General features: G+C 42.6%; 1 protein-coding gene across 1 annotated transcript in view; it reads left to right on the forward strand.

The window, feature by feature from the left end:
• Positions 1-21,083, forward strand: part of BARD1 (BRCA1 associated RING domain 1) — a 146,419-nt gene extending 125,336 nt beyond the window's left edge. The window contains exons 9-11 of the mRNA XM_077448326.1: positions 58-150; positions 16,906-17,003; positions 20,661-21,083. Coding sequence (XP_077304452.1) covers positions 58-150; positions 16,906-17,003; positions 20,661-20,990 — 521 coding nt within the window. The 3' untranslated portion in view covers positions 20,991-21,083. The remainder of the gene's footprint in view (positions 1-57; positions 151-16,905; positions 17,004-20,660) is intronic.
• Positions 21,084-21,426: the final 343 nt, after the last annotated feature.

The following is a 21,426-nucleotide window of genomic DNA, read 5'->3' on the forward strand; positions in this document are numbered from 1 at the left end:
AGAGCAAGGCGTTATAAGATTTTGTTGTACATTTATGGTTGTCCTCTTATCTTTTAGTAACTCACCTCATTGTTGGGGAGGATCCCATGCTCCGTACCTTAAAGTGCATGATGGGGATGTCAGCCGGCTGCTGGATCCTTCAATATTCTTGTAAGTTGTAGAAGTATTGCCAGCTAATGGCACACATGCATTATGTATCTAAAGTGAACCTTTCTATTCAGACCCTGTTGTGCAACATTCCCTCAGCTGCATTGTTGATTGAAGCCCTGAAGCCCTGAAAATGTAAGACTACTGGATATCCACTCTCAGGGTCCGTTCACACAGGGGCAACTCAGATCCGACTTCAGGTCGCCCCTAGTCGCCTCAGGTCGGACAACATTTAAAAATCAATGTACGTGAATGAGAGCCGTCTTAATGCACACTACTGAAGTCGCTGCGACTTCAGAAAAGGTTCCTGTACTACTTCAATCCGACTTGTAGGCGACTGGTACCCATTGATTTCAATGGAGGTCGCCTCCAAGTCGGATCTCCGTCTATACAGAGGCAACTCTGACAGAATTATCAGCTCTCAAGAGGGAACTCCACACCAAATTTATGAAAAAAAAATTGGAGTGGATTCCCCCTCCGAGAGCATACCAGGCCCTTAGTTCTGGTATGGATTTTAAGGGTATGGTACGGCTGGGGGGGGGGCCCTCATCCCCACCCCCTTTCCTGGCCGGCCGGGTAGCGTGCTCGGATAAGGGTCTGGTATGGTATGGATCTGGGGGGGACCCCCACACCATTTTTTCGGTGTAGGGGGGTTCCCCTTAAAATCCATACCAGACCTAAGGGCCTGGTATGCTCTCGGAGGGGGGAACCCACACCAAATTTTTTTTTCATAAATTTGGCGTGGAGTTTACCCTTGAGAGCTCATTTTCTGATTGGCCACGGCAAAAGTCGCCTGGCCTGGGGCGACTTAAGGTCGTGTTGTAAGTCAACCCAAGTCGTGTTCAGGTCGTGTCCAAGTTGCCTCCAAAAGTCGTGTTGAAAGTCGTGTTGCCCCTGTGTGAACGGACCCTCAAGGCATTGGTTTAGATCCTTTTTTGTTTTAATTAGGTATTATTTTAACAGAACAATCAGATCAGTTTTTTTGGTTTGTTTTTTTACAAACCGTGTATGAAAGTGTAGCAAAACGCATATTGGTAACCAGTTACTAAGTCCACCAATCACCAAGGTTAAATTCAGGATTATATTTTTAGAAGAACACATAGACAGCACATTCTCATATAAAGAGTAACTGTGGAGTACATGGAGCTCCAGCACATTGAAAATACAATCCAAACTGTCAGGTGGTTTGAGCCCATGGTTTTCTAGAATTCCACAGGGTTAGGAGGATTAATGTAACTACCTAGCCAAGGTAGTAGCTGATGGGGGTTAAAATGGAAAGCGAGAAAAAACTGTGTAGTTGTGAGGGCATCCTCTATCATTTAAGACGTGGATTACCAAACTGTGGCCTACTGCAAGATTTTATCCAGCCCCCTGGAAGAGGGGCCGCTTATGTAAGTGCATAGAGAAAAGGGTCGGGACTTTAAATGAGGTGTCTCTATTGTAGCTATTCGAAGGAGTCAAAGTAAAACACGAACAAGTATTTATTTGTTTGCCCTGATTGAGTAGGTGCATGGCAGACAATACATACAATAATGGCACATAATATAACAAATCATGTATCCAAAAACATTTACATTTTAAAAAATATGAATAGAATATACAATAGTATTGTCCTCAATAATAAAAATCATTGTAATATGACCGTTCTAATCCATGGCATTGCCTGAATCCAAAGACCAGGTGGGTATGTATATATTGCATCTAGGTTAGGTCCGACGCATTTCATGGGATCTATCCAATCGTCAGGTACGGATGCATGATACATCTATAAAAAGAGGTAAATATATCAACATCAACCATTTGTGGACAAGAAATGAACATACATACAGGGAGGATAAGGTGGTCATCCCTGTAAAACTCACGTATCTGCTTAGTTTGAAACAAAATATGTACCGTATTTATCGGCGTATAACACGCACTTTTTCCTCTTAAAATCAGGGGAAAAACGTGGGTGCGTGTTATACGCTGATCCTCCGCGATTTCTGTGCAATTTTCTTGGGCTCTGGGCGGCTTTCAGCCGCCTTCGGCCCTTCTCGGCGGCCGAAAACCGCAGAGAAGGGCCAAGAGCGGCCGAAAGCCGCCCAGTACAGGCGGCCGAAAGCCGCCCAGTATGGCCGAAGGCGGCCGAGACCTACCGGGCACCGTCGAGATACACAGGACATCTCGGCGGCGCCATTTTTAAAGATAAAAGCTGACAACGATGCACAAGGCTGCAACGATTGACAGGCTGCATGACAAGGCTGCAATGACGGACAGGCTGCATGACAAGGCTGCAATAATGAACAGGCTGCATGACAAGGCTGCAAATGACATTGACAAGGCTTCAGATGGACACTGATAAGGCTGCATTGATGGGCATTTAAATGTAAGTTTTTTTTCCTTAAAATTCCCTCCTAAACTTGGGGTGCATGTTATACGCCGGCCCGTGTTATATGCCGGCGCGTGTTATACGCCGATACATATGGTAAGTCTGTAATGTCTTATGTAAGTGGGCACTCTATTGTAGGGGGGATTTTGATGTAAGTGAGATCTGATAGAGATTCTGATATAAGAAAGGACTGTGATAGCCTAAGCTTATCTGGAATGTATTTGCTTTATTTTATTGAGGTTTTGTGCTGCTGCTCTAAATCATATCACGCCGTTTACCTATACATTTACAGTATATACATTTATAAATCGACCGCTACTTTTAAAGGATTCTTTAAAGTATAGTTTATCCTTTCGCTGTGCTGATACTGTAAGTCAGCTTTTCTATTTCCAGCAAGGAAATAAAGCGGTATTAAACCAAAATGTAGTTTATTGCAACTTACCAATTGTTAGATGTGATGGCTGCATTCGTTGATGATTTGGCCAGTAACGCACCATCCTGTCTGGATGTAGGAACGCAGGGGGCACCTTCGGACAGCATAATTGTCTGTCTTGGGGGAGGTGATTCCGAACTCCAGCTAATACTTTATAATCCGTTACAACAGCAGTTTTTTCCTTTTTGGGCTAAAAATATAATATAACATCAATAATATATAACACATCATGGAATTGACCTATAATGTATTTAAAATTATATTTATAAAAATATGTATTAATAAAACGCTCCCAACATAAAAAATTGACAAAGAAAGTGAATATGGCTGCATATATAAAAATACATGTAAAAAATACACATACTACATAATTTTTATGTGTATATATTATATTTTCAAAAACCGCCGCATGTACATTACGTCAGCAGAATGGCACAGCTGGGCAAATGGGCGTACAGGTACATCTCTTTAAATTTGCCACCGTGTGGTCATGTGCGTGCCGCCAGCGGCATGCGCGCGACCCTGCCGGGAGCTCCGTGGGTAGGATCGCAGGTCCAGCGATCGTCTCACGGAGCTGCAGAACGGGGAGATGCTAATGTAAATAAACATCTCCCCATAGTGCCTAGTGACACTGTCACTGATCATAGCTCCCTGTGATCGGGAGCTATTATCAGTGATGTGTCACATGTAGCCATGCCCCCTAACAGTTAGAATCACTCCCTAGGACACACTTAACCACTTTCTAGCCAGCTAGTGATTAACCCCTTCACTGCCAGTTTCATTTTTACAGGGATCAGTGCAATTTTATAGCACCGATCGCTGTAAAAGTGGTCCCAAAAATGTGTCAAAATTGTCCGATGTGTCCGCTATAATATCGCAGTCATGAAAAAAAAAGCAGATTGCTGCCATTACTAGTAAAAAATATATATATATATTAAAAATGCCATAAAACTAACCCCTATTTTGTAGACGCTATAATTTTGTAGAAGAATACGTATTGGCCTAAACTGAGGGAAATAAAATGTTTTTTTTATATATTTTTGGGAGATATTTATTATAGCAAAAAGTAAAAAATAGTGCGTTTTTTTTCAAAAATGTACACTTTATTTTTGTTTTTATAGCGCAAAAAATAAAAACCACAGAGGTGATCAAATACCACCAAAAGAAAGCTCTATTTGTGGGGAAAAAAAGGACATTGATTTTGTTTCGGAGACTCGTCGTACGAACACACAAGTGTCAGTTAAATTGGCGCAGTGCCGAATCTCAAAATGTGCTCTGGTCTTTGGCCAGCAAAATGGTCCGGGGCTAAAGTGGTTAAGGCGGGCATAGAAACTATGATGGAAATGCACACTGAGAAACAGATCATAAAAAAGATTGTATAAAAGGAAAGATCATAAAAATAGAGGTGATCAATGCATAACAATAAAAATATAAAGAAATCACTGCGAAAGCAGTTGAGATCAAATTCGATATTCAGGCATCGAGGCGAGAAAGTATCTAGTGTAAAGATCCATTTTGATTCTAACTGGCTGACGGTTCTAACCTTGTGACGTCCACGCCAGTGTTTTGATATATGATTCTATTCCCCAGAACTTTAAATCATGGGATTTTTGTTGTGGCATAGAAGAAAGTGTTTTGATACGGTGTGTTTATCATTTCCATTAAGAATATTTTGAACATGCTTGATTCACACCTTTAGGGGTCTTTTTGGTGCACCCAAAGTATTGTAGGCTGCAATTGCATTTAAGGGCATAGACAGCTCCTTCTGTATTGCAGCAGATGAAGTCTTTGGCCCCATAGGTGTCCCTCGTGCCCGTAGATGTGAAATTCAATTTCTTTTCATTTAGGCGTTTGGTTTTCGTACACGTGAAGCATCGTTTGTAGGTATAGAAACCTTTTCTCGTGAAAAAAGTAAAACCTCTTGTTGGTGCTCTTTTATATACAAATCTAAGGTTGGTAGGTAGAGCATCTTGTAATTGTTTTATTCTCTCTATCTTTTTATGTTGTACATTATAGTCGAGAATGATTGGCACTACAACCATTGTTGACTCCTGTTTAGTCTTATCTTTGATTAATTTGTTCAGGTACATTTCTGTCACTTCTGTTACCTTCTTTACTATAAATTGATTGTCATACCTTTTCTTAGCACAAACTGTTGGCACTATATAAATCCTGTATAATATATACTGTATATATGTATATACAGTATCTCACAAAAGTGAGTGCACCCCTCACGTTTCTGTTAATATTTAATTATATGACAACACTGAAGAAATTACGCTTTGCTACAATGTAAAGTAGTGCGTGTACAGCTTGTATAACAGTGTAAATTTGCTGTCCTCTCAAAATAACGCAACACACAGCCATTAAGGTCTAACCACTGGCAACAAAAGTGAGTACACCCCTAAGTGAAAATGTCCAAATTGGGCCCAAAGTGTCAATATTGTATGTGGCCACCATTATTTTCCAGCACTGCCTTAAGCTCTGGTGAACTCCATGCCCAAGAGGGTTAACAGGTTGCCACTGGAGTCCTCTTCCACTCCTCTATGACAACATCACAGAGCTGGTGGATGTTAGAGACCTTGTGCTCCTCTACCTTCCGTTTAAGGATGCCCCACAGATGCTCAATAGAGTTTGGGTCTAGAGACATGCTTGGCCAGTCCATCACTTTTACCCTAAGCTTCTTCATCAAGGCAGTCGTCGTCTTCGAGGTGTGTTTAGAGTCATTCTCAGGTTGGAATATTGCCCTGCGGCCCAGTTTCTGTAGGGAGGAGACCATGCTCTGCTTCAGTATGTCACAGTACATGTTGGCATTCATGATTCTCTCAATGAACTGTAGCTCCCCAGTTCCAGCAGCACTCATGCAGCCCCAGACCATGACACTCCCACCACCGTGCTTAACTGTAGGTCAGACACACTTGTCTTTGTACTCCTCACCTGGTTGCCGCTACACACACTTGACACCATCTGAACCAAATAAGTTTATCTTGGTCTCATCAGACGACAGCACATGGTTCCAGTAATCCATGTCCTTAGTCTGCTTGTCTTCAGCAAACTGTTTGTTGGCTTTCTTGTGCATCATCTTTAGAAGAGGCTTCCTTCTGGGATGACAACAGCCATGCAGACCAATTTGATGCAGTGTGCGGCCTATGAGTACTGACAGGCTGACCCCTCCCACCTCCGCAGCAATGCTGGCAGGACTCATATGTCTATTTCCCAAAGACAACCTCAGGATATGACGCTGAACACGCGCACTCAACTTCTTTGGTCGACCTTGGCAAGTCCTGTTCTGAGTGGGACCTATTCTGTTAAACTGCTGCATGATTTTGGCCACCGTGTTGCAGCTCAGTTTTAGGGTCTTGGCAATCTTCTTATAGCCTAGGCCATCTTTATTTAGACCAACAATTCTTTTTTTCAGATCCTCAGAGAGTTATTTTCCATGAGGTGCCATGTTGAACTTCCAGTGACCAGTATGAGAGAATGAGAGTGACAACACCAAATTTAACACAACTGCTCCCCAATCACACCAGAGGCCTTGTAACACTAACGAGTTACATGACACTGGGGAGGGAAAATGGCTAATTGGACCCAATTTGGACATTTTCACTTAGGGGTGTACTCACTTTTGTTGCCAGCGGTTTAGACATTAATGGCTGTGTGTTGAGTTATTTTGAGGGGACAGCAAATTTACATTGTTATACGAGCTGTACACTCACTACTTTACATTGTAGCAAAATAACATTTCTTCTGTGTTGTCACATGAAAATATATAATAAAATATTTACAAAAATGTGAGGGGTGTACTCACTTTTGTGAGATACTGTATGTGTGTGTGTATATATATATATATATATATATATATGTATGTGTGTGTGTGTGTGTGTGTGTGTGTGTGTGTGTATGTGTGTGTATATATATATATATATATATATATATATATATATATATATATATATATATATATATATATATATATATACACACACACTATTACATTTTATGTAGCATGACATTAAATACTGAGTTTTTGTATATGAATAATGCCTCAGGTAGCTTCATAGTTTATATTTGTCTGTATCATGTAAACATGGGAAAGAAACATGTTTTAGGTTGCTTCATACCTAGGTTAAATGTTTTGTCCATACCTACCCTGTTTCCCCTAAAATAAGACCTAGTGTGATTGTCGGTGATAGCTGCAATAAAAGCCCTACCCCCCAAATAAGCCCTAGTTAAAGTCCTTGTAGGTCTTCTTTTCAGGGTAGGGCTTATTTTTGAGAAAACAGAGTAGGGCTTATTTGGGTGGTAGGGCTTATATTGCAGCCAACACCGACAATCACGCTAGGTCTTATTTTAGGGGAAACAGGGTAGGTTAAATGTTTTGTAGTGAATAACAACTGCATTAAAAAGCAACTCCAGGCAAGTAAAATGAACAAGTGTTATTGGTAACCACTATTATTGATACCCTAAAATACGGGGGGTGACTAATGCCTCTTTCACACGGACGACCTGAACGGATGCTCCATAGGGGTCTATGGAGCGTCGGATGTCAGCGGTGACAAGTCCGCTGACATCCGACCCGCTCCGATCCGAAAAAGTGTGACGGAGGAAAAAGCTATTTTTCCATCCGTCATCAGATCGGGTGACGACGGACACTGCGGTCCGTCGTCATCCGATCTCCCATAGGGGAAGACAGTGACAGGTCTGTCCCTGCGCAGTGTGCAGAGATGGACCCGTCATCTTCTGCTCAGCGGAGATCGCTCCGGCGATCCCCGCTGAGCAAGCTGACATCCACGGGGCGGATCAGCACTGATCTGCCCCGTGTGAAAGGGGCCTTACTTGGGATTGAGAAATCTGGTGCAGCTGTGCATGGTAGCCAATCAGCTTCTAACTTCAGCTTGTTCAATTAAACTTTGATACAAAAACCTGGAAGCTGATTGGTTTCTATGCAAAGCTGCACCAGATTGTGCATTCTCCAGTGTTAGTAAATGAACCCCATTAAGTTCAGTCTTTTCAACTCTACTCTGTTCTATTAAGTCTTGCAGCCTGGTTCAGCAGGCTTTTAGCTGTGCTTTTAGCCAGGACGGTGCATTAACTTATTTTTGCTCTTGCCAGTTATTGAAGATGTACTTGGCAAAATAGAAATATTATGGATTTTTCTACTGAATTTATTTTTTAGCTAATTGGATATGGAAGCTGTCCTAACCCATAAGATGCTTATAAAGAAATAAGAAAAAATCTGAAAGCCTAGAACTTGATGACCTTACATAGCTGGTAGTGCTTTTTAAAGACACAATATAACAGGAACCTGTATGTAGGACTGGGCAGATTTTAAGAAATATTATTACTTAAAATTATTCTCAGCTGCCAAACATTTGGAGAGAGTTGTATTGTTTTCTTTAGATACTCTTTTTTTTTTTTTCCTAGCTCCTTGGATTCTAATCTAGTTTGGTGACCCTTCTGTATAGGTGCAATAGAAGTGCTGAAGCTAAAACATGCCTAGAACTGTTTCCATTGTGCAGTGGCTGGAGTACTCGCTGCTCAGTCTATTTTCTGCTGAGTGCTCTGCCTGTAGGGATCCCAATTATTGCAGGAAACATTGCTAGGTTGTAATGACTTTGGGAGAATGTAAGTAGTTCTAAGTGAAGACCAATGGAGCTTCTTTAACTACCAGCACATCTGTGCAGAATGACTAAGTTCCTCTCCGCATTAGGCTAGCTGAGAACAAAGCTGTGTTAGTCATTTGATGACTTTTAAGGACAGTTTAGAACATTTTTGGGGTTTACTATATAAACCACACTGCTAAATCACAACTATGTGAACTTTTATTTGTTAAATGTTTGTACCGTATATACTCGAGTATAAGCCGAGATTTTCAGCCTCTTTTTTGAGGCTGAAAGTGCCCCCCTCGGCTTATACTCGAGTCATCGCCGTCTGCCTGCCCGATCAGCGTGTCGAGCAGACAGACGGCGGCCATTCTACAATTCAACAGCCGCGCCTCCCTGTCTGTGATAGGCGGAACACTCAATTTCCCAGCAGTCAGTGGTCCGCCTATCACGGACATCCGCTCATCCTCATACTACGGACGAGGATGAGGATGTCCGTGATAGGCGGAACACAGACTGCTGGGAAATTGAGTGTTCCGCCTATCACAGATGGAGGCGCGGCTTTTGAACAGTGGAATGGCCGCCGAGGCGCCGACGCCGTCTGTCAGACGAGAAGAGCGGCGATCCTGGCATCAAGGAGAAGATCCCAGGCACCATCTATGGAAAGGTCAGCAAGATGTCATTTTCTGTTTCCCCCCCTCACCACCTCTGCCCTTGTAGCTGACCCGCCTTGTGAACAACCCACTGCCTGGCACTAGCAGGGTGTTTTGACCCCCCCAATGGCGGAACTTCCTACACTGTGCATGGACGCCTGCTGCAGGAGGACCCAAGCACCATCCTGTCTTTTGACTACCTGACCCTCAGATGTGCACATATATCCCACATCCACTGTGAAGTGATCTATTGGGGGCTTTTGTTCCCTAATGTTTTACCCCTGCTGCACACAAAGTATTGTTTCCTCACAGGTTGCAGGAGTCCCGAACATGCGAGCTCCACCTGCTCCACGGTACAATGAAAGTTATCTATTCTGCACTAATGCCGTTTTATGTTTTTTACAGTGTTACACCTAATGCTCTTAATGAAGGTCTTTGTGCCTTAATGTTTAAATGTTTGCTTTTGCATGCAAAATAGATAGATGAATCTAGCATGTTGTACCCAAGACATGTATGTATCGTAGACTGGTTACACTGGCTTCCACGCAAGGCCCTGTCTGCCTGATCCTGGCCCCAGGAGAGAATTTCATGATTCTTCTCCTTGATTGATGCTCTTAGAGAGGGGCGTCCCAGATGTGGTGTATTATAAAGCTTGCTAATCGCACCTGAGTACATAATGTGTTTGAGCCATAGGAGATTAAGACGGCCCTCACATGCTCACCCTGGGTGGGGTTAGGGGAGAAAATTATCGGCATTATGTCTGTAAATGACCTGGCTCCTATGCAGCTGGGGTCACACCTGAGTGGAATTCATGTTCACTAATTTATCCTTGCTGGGAGGGTTGCCTGACTAGGATGCCTTACAAAGGGAGGGCAATCCCTGGATGGTTGAGGGATAGATGGGGAGATCGCCTTATATATGTATATATAAAATCTTGCAGTGACCATACCTCTTCTATTGCATGCGACACTAACTCCATGCCTACTAAGTAGCGTTTATGTCACTCTAGGAGGAGACTTTGGGACAGTTGCAGTGGTGCATTCGTGGATTTTCAGGGAAGCTCAGATGAACACTTGCACTTAGCTTTAGCACACATTTCTATTTAGTTTATACCTTACATTGCCACAAGTCTTGATACAAATGTTGAGTGTATGCTAATATGTTATGTTAAATAAATACCATTGCTGGGGGCGGGGGCTCTCTTCCTGGCCCTGTCTAACCACTCCTCTACATAGGAATACGCTCAATTCCCAGTCGTTTACTGGCGAGCGTTTTAGCAAAACATTGCTACTAGCTCGTTTAGTCTAAGGCTGCTATCTCTTATTGCAGCCTCCTAATTACTTGGTCTAACCTGAACTTGCCTACTACTGGACACACACACACACAGGGATGGATGGACACACACACACAGGGATGGATGGACACACAGGGATGGACAGGCATGTCTCACCCTCGGCTTATACACGAGTCAATAAGTTTCCCAGTTTTTTTGGGGTAAATTGGGGGCCTCGGCTTATATTCGGGTCGGCCTATACTCGAGTATATACGGTAGTTATGATTCACACATTCCTGCCATCCTGCATAGGCAGGTGGTGGTGGCATCTTCCTTGGTCAACTGACTGCTTGTTGGACCATAGAGCAACATCATTACACTACTGTGATGAGTAAAGACGTAAAATCGGGCTGATATATTTACCTCTCCATATGAAAATTCTTCTCCAGCCTTCCTACAGTGTTGGACACTTGAGCAAAAGACTATGCATTTGAGAAGGGGGAAGGGTTCAGCTGATCATTTCACTAAACAGAAAAAGTTAAAGTGGTTGTACACCTCTGTCATGAAATCTGAACAAAGTACATACACTCACTCGCCACTTAATTAGGTACACCTTGCTAGTACTGGGTTGGACCCCCATCTGCCTTAATTTTTCATTGCATAGGTTCAACAAGGTTTTGGAAACATTCCTCAGAGATTTTGATCCATTTCGATATGATAGCTTCTAGGGGTGCAACGGATCAAAAAACTCACGGATCGGATCGTTCCTCGGGACAGAGTCATGGATTGGATAATTTTTCAGATCAGCAAATAATAATTGAATTTGCAAAAACCTGTGAAAATGCCACCACCATATAGTCACCATTGCAATATACATCTCCCCCCACTGTAATATACATCTCCCCCACTGTAATATCCACATCATCTCCCCCAATATAATATTGGCTGAGCATGGATGGGTATGGCTGGGTATTGGCAGGGTAAGTATTGCCAGGGTATTGCAGAATATTGGCAGGATAAGTATTGGCAGGGTATTGCAGAGTATTGGCAGGATAAGTATTGGCAGGATAAGTATTGGCAGGATAAGTATTGGCAGGATAAGTATTGGCAGGATAAGTATTGGCAGGATAAGTATTGGCAGGATAAGTATTGGCTGGGTATTGCTAGGGCATTGCTGGGTATTGCTAGGGCATTGCTGGGTATTGCTAGGGCATTGCTAGGGCATTGCTGGGTATTGGCGAGTATTGTCAGGGTAAGTATTGGCGAGTATTGTCAGGGTAAGTATTGGCGAGTATTGGCAGGGTATGTATTGCAGAGTATTGGCAGGGTATGTATTGGCAGGGCATTGCTCGGATGGCAGTCACAGCCATCCGATTTCTCCCCTCCACTGTACAGATCAGTACAGAGAGGGGAGAGAGGAACCGGCGTCATCATGACCGGCGTCCTCATGGTTTGTTTACAGGTGATCGCCGGCGGGTGTACCAAGATGGCCGCCGCTTCGGAAATAGGCTGAAGCCGCGGCCTTTCCTAAGGCCGAGACCGCTGAGCTCTCCACGGATCGTGGCATGTGCCGATCCGAGTGGGGTGACCCGTTCGGATCGCGGATCGGTGCCCATCCGTTGCACCCCTAATAGCTTCACGTTGTTGCTGCAGATTTGTCAGCTGCACATCCATGATGTGAATCTCCTGTTCCACCACATTCCAAATCTGGTGACTGTGGAGACCATTGGAGTACACTAAACTCATTGTTCTGTTCAAGAAACCAGTTTGAGATTATTTGAGCTTTGTGACATGGTGCATTATCCTGTTGGAAGTAGCCATCAGAAGATGGGTAAACTGTAGTCATAGAGGGATGGACATGGTAAGCAACAATACTCAGGTAGGCTGTGGCATTTAACCACTTACGGACCGCCCGCCACTGTTATATGGAAGAGAATGGAGAAAGGACGGCTGCACTCCAAAATAATGCCTTTATTAAATGACACTTGATCCATACATCAGAGACTCATCTTGGCTATCATCTGGACCTGTGTCTCTGATTGATGTATGAATCAAGCTTCATTTAATAAAGGCATTATTTTGGAGTGCGGCCATTCTTTCTCCATTTTATGCCATTTGACTTTGCTGAGCCGCCACCCCTCATCTCCTACATACTAGGACAATGTGGATACAACTGATACCACCTGGAGCGGTAATTACCTTGATTTGGTGTTTTTGCCGCCATTATACGTTGGCTGTTTGAAGAGGAATATCGTTGTTATGGCAGCAGCTAGCTGCCATAACCCTGGTTGTCTCTTCTTCAGAGGGCGATCCACTTTCAGCTAAAAGTGGGCTCTGCGAGATCACTTTTAACGGCGGCGGGAGAGGGCCCCCACCTCCTGCCACTCTCCGGTGCCCTCCACCGCTTAACAGCCGTATCGGCGGAGGTGATCGAATTCTGTGTCCTCTGCGGTATGGAGCTGAGTGAGGGGAAGATGGCCCTCATCCGACTCCATACCATTGCAGGACAGAAGCGACGTCCAAAAATTTTTTTCAAACAACATTTTTCTTTTTATTATAGCATTTTAGTGTAAATATGAGATCTGAGGTTTTTTTGACCCCAGATCTCATATTTAAGAGGTCCTATTATGCTTTTTTTTTCCTATTACAAGGGATGTTTACATTCCTTATAATAGGAATAAAAATTACACTATCTTTTTTTGTAGAGTGTACAAATTAAAAATAAAAGGTAAATATGAAAGTGGTGTTCAAACCACACATGTGAGGTATTACCACGATCGTTAGAGCGAGCGCAATAACTCTAGTCCTAGACCTCCTCTGTAACTGAAAACATGCAACCTGTAGAATTTTTTAAACGTTGCATATGGAGATTTTTAAGGGCAAACGATTGTTGCCATTCCACAAGCGGGCACTTTTTGTTGGGCATCAATTTAATCGTCGTAACATCATCTTTCACAATATAAAAAAGAATTGGGCTAACACTACTGTTGTCTTATTTTTTAATTCAAAAAAAGTGTATTTTTTTTTATGTGCTTATAAGACTACTGCACAAATATGGTGTGACAAAGCATTGCAATGACTTTTATTCTCTAGGGTGTTAGAAAAAATACATATATAATGTTTTGGGGGTTCTAAGTAATTTTCTAGCAAAAAAATAATGATTTTAACTTGTAAACAACAAGTTTGAAAAATAGTGTCAGTCTTAAAGTGGTTAAACAATCCTCAATTGGTGCTAAGTGTGCCAAGAAAATATGCCCCCAGCCTGAACCGTTGATACAAGGTGGGATGGATCCATGCTTTCATATTGTTTACGTCAAATTCTAACCCTACCATCTGAATGTCACAGCTAAAATCGAGACTCATCAGACCAGGTAACGTTTTCTCAATCTTCTATTGTCCAATTTTAGTGAGCCTGTGTGAATTGTAGCCTCAGTTTCCTGTTCTTAGCTGACTGGAGCCCATCTGCTTCAAGGTTCGATGTGTTGTGCGTTCAGAGATGTATTCTGCATATCTTGGTTGTAACGAGTGATTATTTGAGTTACTGTTGCCTTTCTATCCTCTGAAACCTGCCCATTCTACTCTGACATTAACAAGGCCTTTTCATCCACACTGCCGCTCACTGGATATTTTCACCTTTTCGGTCCGTTCTCTGTAAACCCTAGAGATGGCTGTGTGTGAAAATCCCAGTAGATCAGCAGTTTTTGAAATATTCAGACCAGGCCGTCTGGCAACAACAACCATGCCATGTTCAAAGTCACTGAAATTCCCTTTCTTCCCCATTCTGATGCTTGGTTTGAGTTTCAGCAAGTTGTCTACCCCACGTCTAGATGCCTAAATGCATTGAGTTGCTGCCATGTGATTGGCTGATTAGCAATTTGTGTTGCCAAGAAATTGAACAGGTGTACCTAGTAAAGTGGCCAGTGATTGTATATTTGTAGTGTTTACTTGTCTCGCTCCAAAGCTCCCAGTGTCATTTCTCTCTGGTGCTTCCATCCTCTGGTATCAGCGTGTTATTCCTACACATGAGATAAAAGGGTGACGGGGGAGGAGAGCTCCAACACACTGCTGGTCTGTTCACAGCACAGGTCTGCTTTGTTCCTGTACAGTGTGTAAAGGAGGGTTTGATCCTTTCCTCCAATCAGCTCACACACTGTACAAGAACTCTAACTGCAGCTCCTCGCTCCCTCCTCTGTGCTCCTGACAGATGAAGAAGAGTTTTATCTAAATTCTGAACTTTTGAGGGGATGTAAAAAAGAGAAAACTGCATACAAACAAAACGTATGTAGGAAGATTTGTTTTATCTCAGAGTACCATCTAAAGCGAATCACTTCATTGGGTATATGTGAGGGTTTACAACAAGGGTGCCCAATCAGTGGCCCAGGAGCCCTCTGATGTGGCCCGTGACCACCTGCCCTGGGATGGCGGGTTGGCAAGCCCAGGTTGCCTACTCGCCATGCCAGAGCATCAGTGTTGTGAATGAAGCCAGCAGTAGAGTAAGCAAGCAGCTGCGGAGCAGAGCTGCATAAGCCAATGCTTCCTGTATAGTGCAGACTCCTATCATAGGCGGAGTGATACCAAATGCACTCTACCTGGGACAGCAACAGCCGGCGACACCTGAATTGAATGCTGTTATTAAAGGTACATTTTTATTACTAAAATCACAGTGTATATATGGGCATATCTATTCTGCAGTGGTTACTGGGCTGTTTTCAAACTGATCCTCAGGTGTAGTGCACCTGTGGCTTACCTGCACTGGGCCATAGATTTTTGGTTTTACCTGTGGGTTTGGTGCCGTTTCAGAAAGTGCACTACACCTACAGGATATAATAGAATTCTGTGGCAAAGTACAGCTAAGCCACCGGTGCACAAGCTGCACCCTTGGTGTGGGTAGACTGCAGACCATCAATGTAAAAGCAGCCTTAGGCCCCTTTCACCCAATCGGACCCTCCATTCACCTCTATGGAGAGGCAGATGTAGACAAACTTGTGTCAGTTTTATACCCACCTACCTATCCCCTTCCATCTGATCGGATGAGAGGGCATATAGAGTAGAGTGGTTAGACCTGTCATCCACCCACTCTGCTCATTGTGGCCCATGACTGGTTACTAAGTCGCTTAAGTGGCCCTCACTCTTCAAAAGGTTGGGCACCCCTGGTTTACAACCACTTTAAAGTTTAGGCTTCCTTTAACATAGTGTTAATAGTTAACAGTATAATACGATTTAGAATGACATTCATAGTATCATTTAGGAATCAATGGTCTGTGCAGTGAACAGCAAGCTTTGTGAAACCTGCTGAAATTTGGATATTGCATAGCAGCCTATCCCCTTCAATCATTTAAACCCCTTTGTTGCTGATAATATTCTAGTCTGAAAGATTGTCTTGGTCTTTATTTCCTTTTGGAACATCTACGGAGTAATTGGACAGATTTTTTTTTTAGCAAAGCTGCAATTTTGCATCACTTTTTTGTTAGGTGAAGTATGGTAATTGTCAGCTGAGGCGCCAACATTTATATTGTGATCATGGCTTTTACAGAAGGTCTGCAGTGCATATAAATACAAATACTCCTGTAAACACTACATTGGGCTAGTTTAAAATGTAAAAAAAGTCTGCAATAGGTCTAAATACTAGTGAGGAAGTTTATAACAATCTATTGTGCAAATCCACATTTACACACATTTTTTTTTACTAAAGAGTTACTGCTTCTCTGTGCAGTGTATGATCGATATTACATTTCATTTTAATTCTTCGGTTAACTTTTCATGCGGTTAACTTCTCAGCTCTGTATCACTTAAAGTGTTACTAAACCCAAAAACCCAAAATCAGTCTGCATATGCAGGAAAGCATGCTTGCTATACTCCACATTGTGTAAAAAGGCTGTTTGATACTGTCTTCCACTGTCCCCGATCCATCTCCTGGTGAGACAGGACTTGGAGTCACTCTGCATATGCTCAGTTTGGTGTATATTGCTAGAGAGGTTTTTTTTTTTTCTTGGTAGGGTGCATGTGATAAGCACAGGGCCAATCAGCACGGTCCATACAGAGGGACAGGGATCCTGCAGCCTCATAGGACAGTCAGAGTAGAATGAAAACTCTTCCTACAAGCTTTAACCAGACACTGATAGAAGTCACAAGACCACTATACCTGCTGATGAGAAAAGGTATTTAGCAGTTTATATTTACCAAAAAAAATGCATGTGTACTGTGGGAGATCGGATATAGTGATTGCAGAGTCCTGGGTTTAGTAACACTTTAAGCTGGCTCGCGCAATTGTGCATTCATGTTTAATTGTTGCCACTAAGATGGTGTTTGATGTTTTTAGATATTTTATTATTGTCATTACCTCATATACAACTTTGCAGGTAAGTTACCATTAAGCTCATAAGCCACATCTAATGCTCATTTGCACAATTTCTCTTGTGTTTATTCAGGGGTGAAGGCCTGCCTAGAGTCAGGTGGCCAAGAGCCAGGAGAAGCACATGAGATAAAGGGTGGACCTCACAGAGCTAGACTCAACCGAGAACAGCTGGTAAATGGTTTTATCTTCATTAAAGTTCATATTTTCAGGTTTCTTTGACCAGAAAAAGCTTGTTCTGCAATAAAATTATATTTTAAGGAGCCAATTATGGCCACTGTTAATGTAAGATTTGTGTTCCGTAATAAACAAGTAAGAATATGCTCATTTATACATTCTTCCTTTATTTCTTATTGTAGAATATTAGCAAGGCTTCCCAGAAGTCAAGGGCAGCTTTTGTGTCTGGAATTTAATAACTAGCACAAATCTGGTGAATAACCCACAGGCTCCTTATTGCTTCCAGGGAGTTAGGCAATACCCTTGAGTTCCTAGGTCTGTCTATTTGCTGTAGCTAGTATTGGGAAGTCTCATTCTCCTGTTAGATTTCTTATTTTCAGTTAGACGGCAGAGATTACAGCAGGAGCTGTGACACTCCCTGGTGACCAAATGAACAGAGAATTGAAGTAATAAAACTTCCATTTAAAAATCTTGAAGGCCTTGTAGATTGAGACCACCTTCTGTAGAGTGACCTAAGCAATTGTGTATAGAAACTCCTTTGCACACTGAGTTTTAAAACTGTCATCTTGATCCTGGTATCATTACCCAGTAAATTATTCACCTGGAACCAGAATGTAGCCAGTAAATAAAAAGTGGTTGTAAAGGCAGAAGATTTTTTTTATCTTAATGCATTCTATTCATTAGGCTAAAAAAAAACCTGTGTGCAGCGGGCCCCCTGAGCCCCCCTGATACTTATCTGAGCCCCCCTGATACTTAATTGAGCCCCATCTCAATCCAGCGATGTTGCACAAGAGGGTCGGCTGTCCGGGAGTCACTCCCCTCATTGACGGAGGCAGCAGCAGGTGCCAATGTCAATCAAAGTGAGTAGGCCAATGAGGAGAGAGATGGGGCCAAGCTGGGCCGCAGCTCCATGTCTAAATGGACACACAGAGCAGCAGCTCAGCTCAGGTGCCCCCATAGCAAGCTACTTGCTGTGGGGAGCACTCAGCAGGAGGGAGGGGCCAGGTGTGTGTGGCAAGGGGCCCAAGAAGAGGAGGATCTGGGCTGCTCTGTGCAAAACCAGTACACAGACAAAGTATAACATGTTTGTTATTTTTAAACAAAAATCATTTTAAGTGCAAGGAGTTGTATGCCACCTTCTGAATCTTCTTTGGATCTCTCTATTGTTTACAATTTACTAGTTTACTGAGCATGAATATTATAGCCTTTTCCATACTCTCTTGCTCCAAGAGGAGAGCGAGGCTCTGCTACACAGCAGTCCCTCTGCCCAGCCCTCCTCTCCCCTGTCCATTCACAGAAACTTTGGACTTTCTGAATGGGTTCACAGAATGAAAAGCGTTCTGTGATTGGGCAAGGGGAAAGGAGATGTGGGCAGTGCAAACAATACTACAGCTGCTGTGTCAACCATCCATAGCTGGGGTGTTAGAGTGCTGAAAGTATAACGATGGCTATTGATACCCAGGGAAGCAATACATTGAGAAAAAGGGAGAGCTCCAGGACATTGCATACACCTTGTTGGACTGCTTTAGTGCAAGCAAATTTTAACAATGTGTTTTTTCCTGGAGTTCTTTTACACTCTTACTCTACATGTGCATTACATTTATGTGTTTGATTTAGATTTACTTTGCTAATTTGGTTTTAAAAGTGAGCTGTTCTCATCAGTTTTTTTTCCTGGAGTTCTTTAACCCATTATGTACTGCTGTGCATTTTTGAACAGCAGATTGACGGCCCTTTATTTATTCAGTGCTGTTTATGAATGGCACTGGATAAATAATCTTTGGGCAGTCGATCAGCTGAGTGATCACTGTACTACACTGACACTGAACTCAAACGAGGTGCTGGGTAGCATGCGATTGCTGTGATTGGTTATCCCCTTACAACAGGGGAAGAAGAAAGATTGCGTAATTGTCAATAGGAACAGAATGAATGAAACAGCAGCTGCAGGGATAGGTTTTATTACCCTTTTCATGCCCCCAGCCCCCCACCCCCTCCTCTTCTACACATACTATCTCTTTTTTTTTTTTAGCATCTCCCTGATCCTCCACATCTGAATATTAACCCCTTCATCGCCATGATTCCTCTGTATGTGACCAATACATTACAACTCCTTCACTTCCTCCTTGCTCTGTGTATGTCCCCGTACATTAATGTATCTAGTGCACCATTACCAAGCGCTTGGTTTAACCCACTGAATACCGGAATCTTTCCCACTGAATACCGGAATGTTTCTTTATTTTCAAAGAATTGTGACAAGAATATGAGATCACCTGGGGGTGTCTACTTTCCAAAAAATGGTTTTCATACTATTCTGGCATTTTTATTTTAACAAAACGTAAGGGAAACAGTTATATTTTTTTTTTTTCCAAAACTTTTAGCCATTTTCCTTTTTATAGTAAATAAGAAATATCCCAGCGGTTAAGATTTCAATGCCTAGAGTTAACACTAATAACACTTGCCTACACATAAATTTTAAATATGCAGAACATAAGCTTACATTTTACCCAGTTTCACCAGCAATATGACTGATAGTTGCTGTATGGGTTTAGGCTCGGTTCACACTAGTTCGGGCCGTGCGTTCCAGTTGCAGGTGCGGGAATCGCATTGAGACGCGTAGAGCTGCCATTCATCCTCAGTGGATGCGGGAACCACAGGGAAACCCCATAGTCAAAAAGACTATGCAGTTTCCCTGCGGCCACGTTTAAAAAAGGTGCATGCTCTTCTTTTTTTTTTGTGCGGTTCACATGGCACAGCACTTCGTTCAAATGAATAGGCTGCCATTCCCAAGCAAACAGGAATGCACGGCCCGCACTAGTGTGAACCGAGCCTTATGGTACAAGCAAAACAGGGCCTGGGCTCTGTGCAAACTGCTGATTAATCTGCTGTGACTGATCTTTGTAACATTTTCTATATGAAAACATTACAATTATTATGTGCATACCACAGATCATGCTTTATGTACTATAAAGTATTATACCATAAGCATTATTGTCATTAGCACACTTTTTTTTCAGTTCACCAATTCACAAAATGTATAGATTATCACCTTGTAAACTAAAAATAATGCTAAAATAATGCCCCTTAGATAAATAATAAGTGATTTATCATAAAATAAATTTAACAGTCAAATGTCCATTTCCTGCAATAATTCCTTACATAAGTGTTGTTTATGTCCCTGAGCTGAAGATTTTTAGGAAAATAATTCTTTAAAGTTACTGCCCTAGTGTATTGTGTTTATAATATCTCATCATTTTTAGAATAGGCGGATTTACAAATTAATCCACAAAACTATTCCTATACAGTTGGCCGGCCATAGCAGCCCATAACTTTGGCTGGACTGACTGTAGAAGATGTCTTGTATCTTGGTGTGTATGTAAAAAACAGTGCCTTTGCCCCTAGGATCTTACTTTAATTTTCAATTAAGAAATTTTAGTTCTTAATACCGATTTAATTGCTTTGGGAAACTTAAGGATTTTTATTTTTCTGATTTTCTTTTTCAATTACACACACTGTTCTATATTCCTGTATTGTAAGCAGTGGTAGACTTTCACTCCTGTGTCCAACTTTCTAAGAAGTGTCCTTAAGCGCTATGGATAAGTTCCCTGCCTCATGTAACTTTTTTTTTTTTTTTTTTTTTTTTTATTGTATTTTACTTAGCTTCCTAAACTACTGGATGGATGCCATTTTTATTTCCTTGGATCCTTCAAAGAACATAAAAAGGAAGACTTGACTGAGCTGGTCAAAGCTGCTGGAGGACAAATTCTCATTCGCCAACCAAAGCCTGATAGTGATGTGACCCAGACTATTAACACTGTAGCTTACCATGCTGATGCTGACTCTGATCAAAGGTTCTGCACACAGTATATCATTTATGATAAGACTTCCAATTATGTCCCACGCATAGTACGCCAAGGGAAGGTCTGGTTTGCGCCCTCAAATTGGCTTATTGACTGTATTACCTGCTTTCAGTTGCTCCCTGTGCAATAACAAGCCAAGCAGACCTAAACAAGATACAAATTAACCAGTTGCCGACCGCCGCACGCCGATGTACGTCGGTACAATGGCACGGGCAGGCATAAGGACATACATGTACGTCCCTTGCCTCCCGCGGGTCGGGGGCCCGATCGGGCCCCCGCCCGGTGCCTGCGGCGGTCGGAATTCGTACGGGAGCGATCCCGGACGAGGGGACGGCCATTCATTCATGGCCACCCCCTCGCGATCGCTCCCGACGAATAGAAATCCCCGGTGACATCACTTCCTCTCCTGTAATGTAAACACAGGAGAGGAAGTGATGTATTCTCTCCTCCGTGTCGGTATTTTTCGTTCCGACACGGAGGAGAACGGATCAGTAAGTTGCACCAACACTCACACACACAGTAGAACATGCCAGGCACACTCACACCCCCCCTTTACCCCCCGATCA

This window comes from Lithobates pipiens, unplaced genomic scaffold (assembly GCF_037356315.1).
Source record: "Lithobates pipiens isolate NorthernLeopardFrog02 unplaced genomic scaffold, aLitPip1_a1.2 Scaffold_22, whole genome shotgun sequence".
Classification (NCBI taxonomy): Eukaryota; Metazoa; Chordata; class Amphibia; order Anura; family Ranidae; genus Lithobates; species Lithobates pipiens.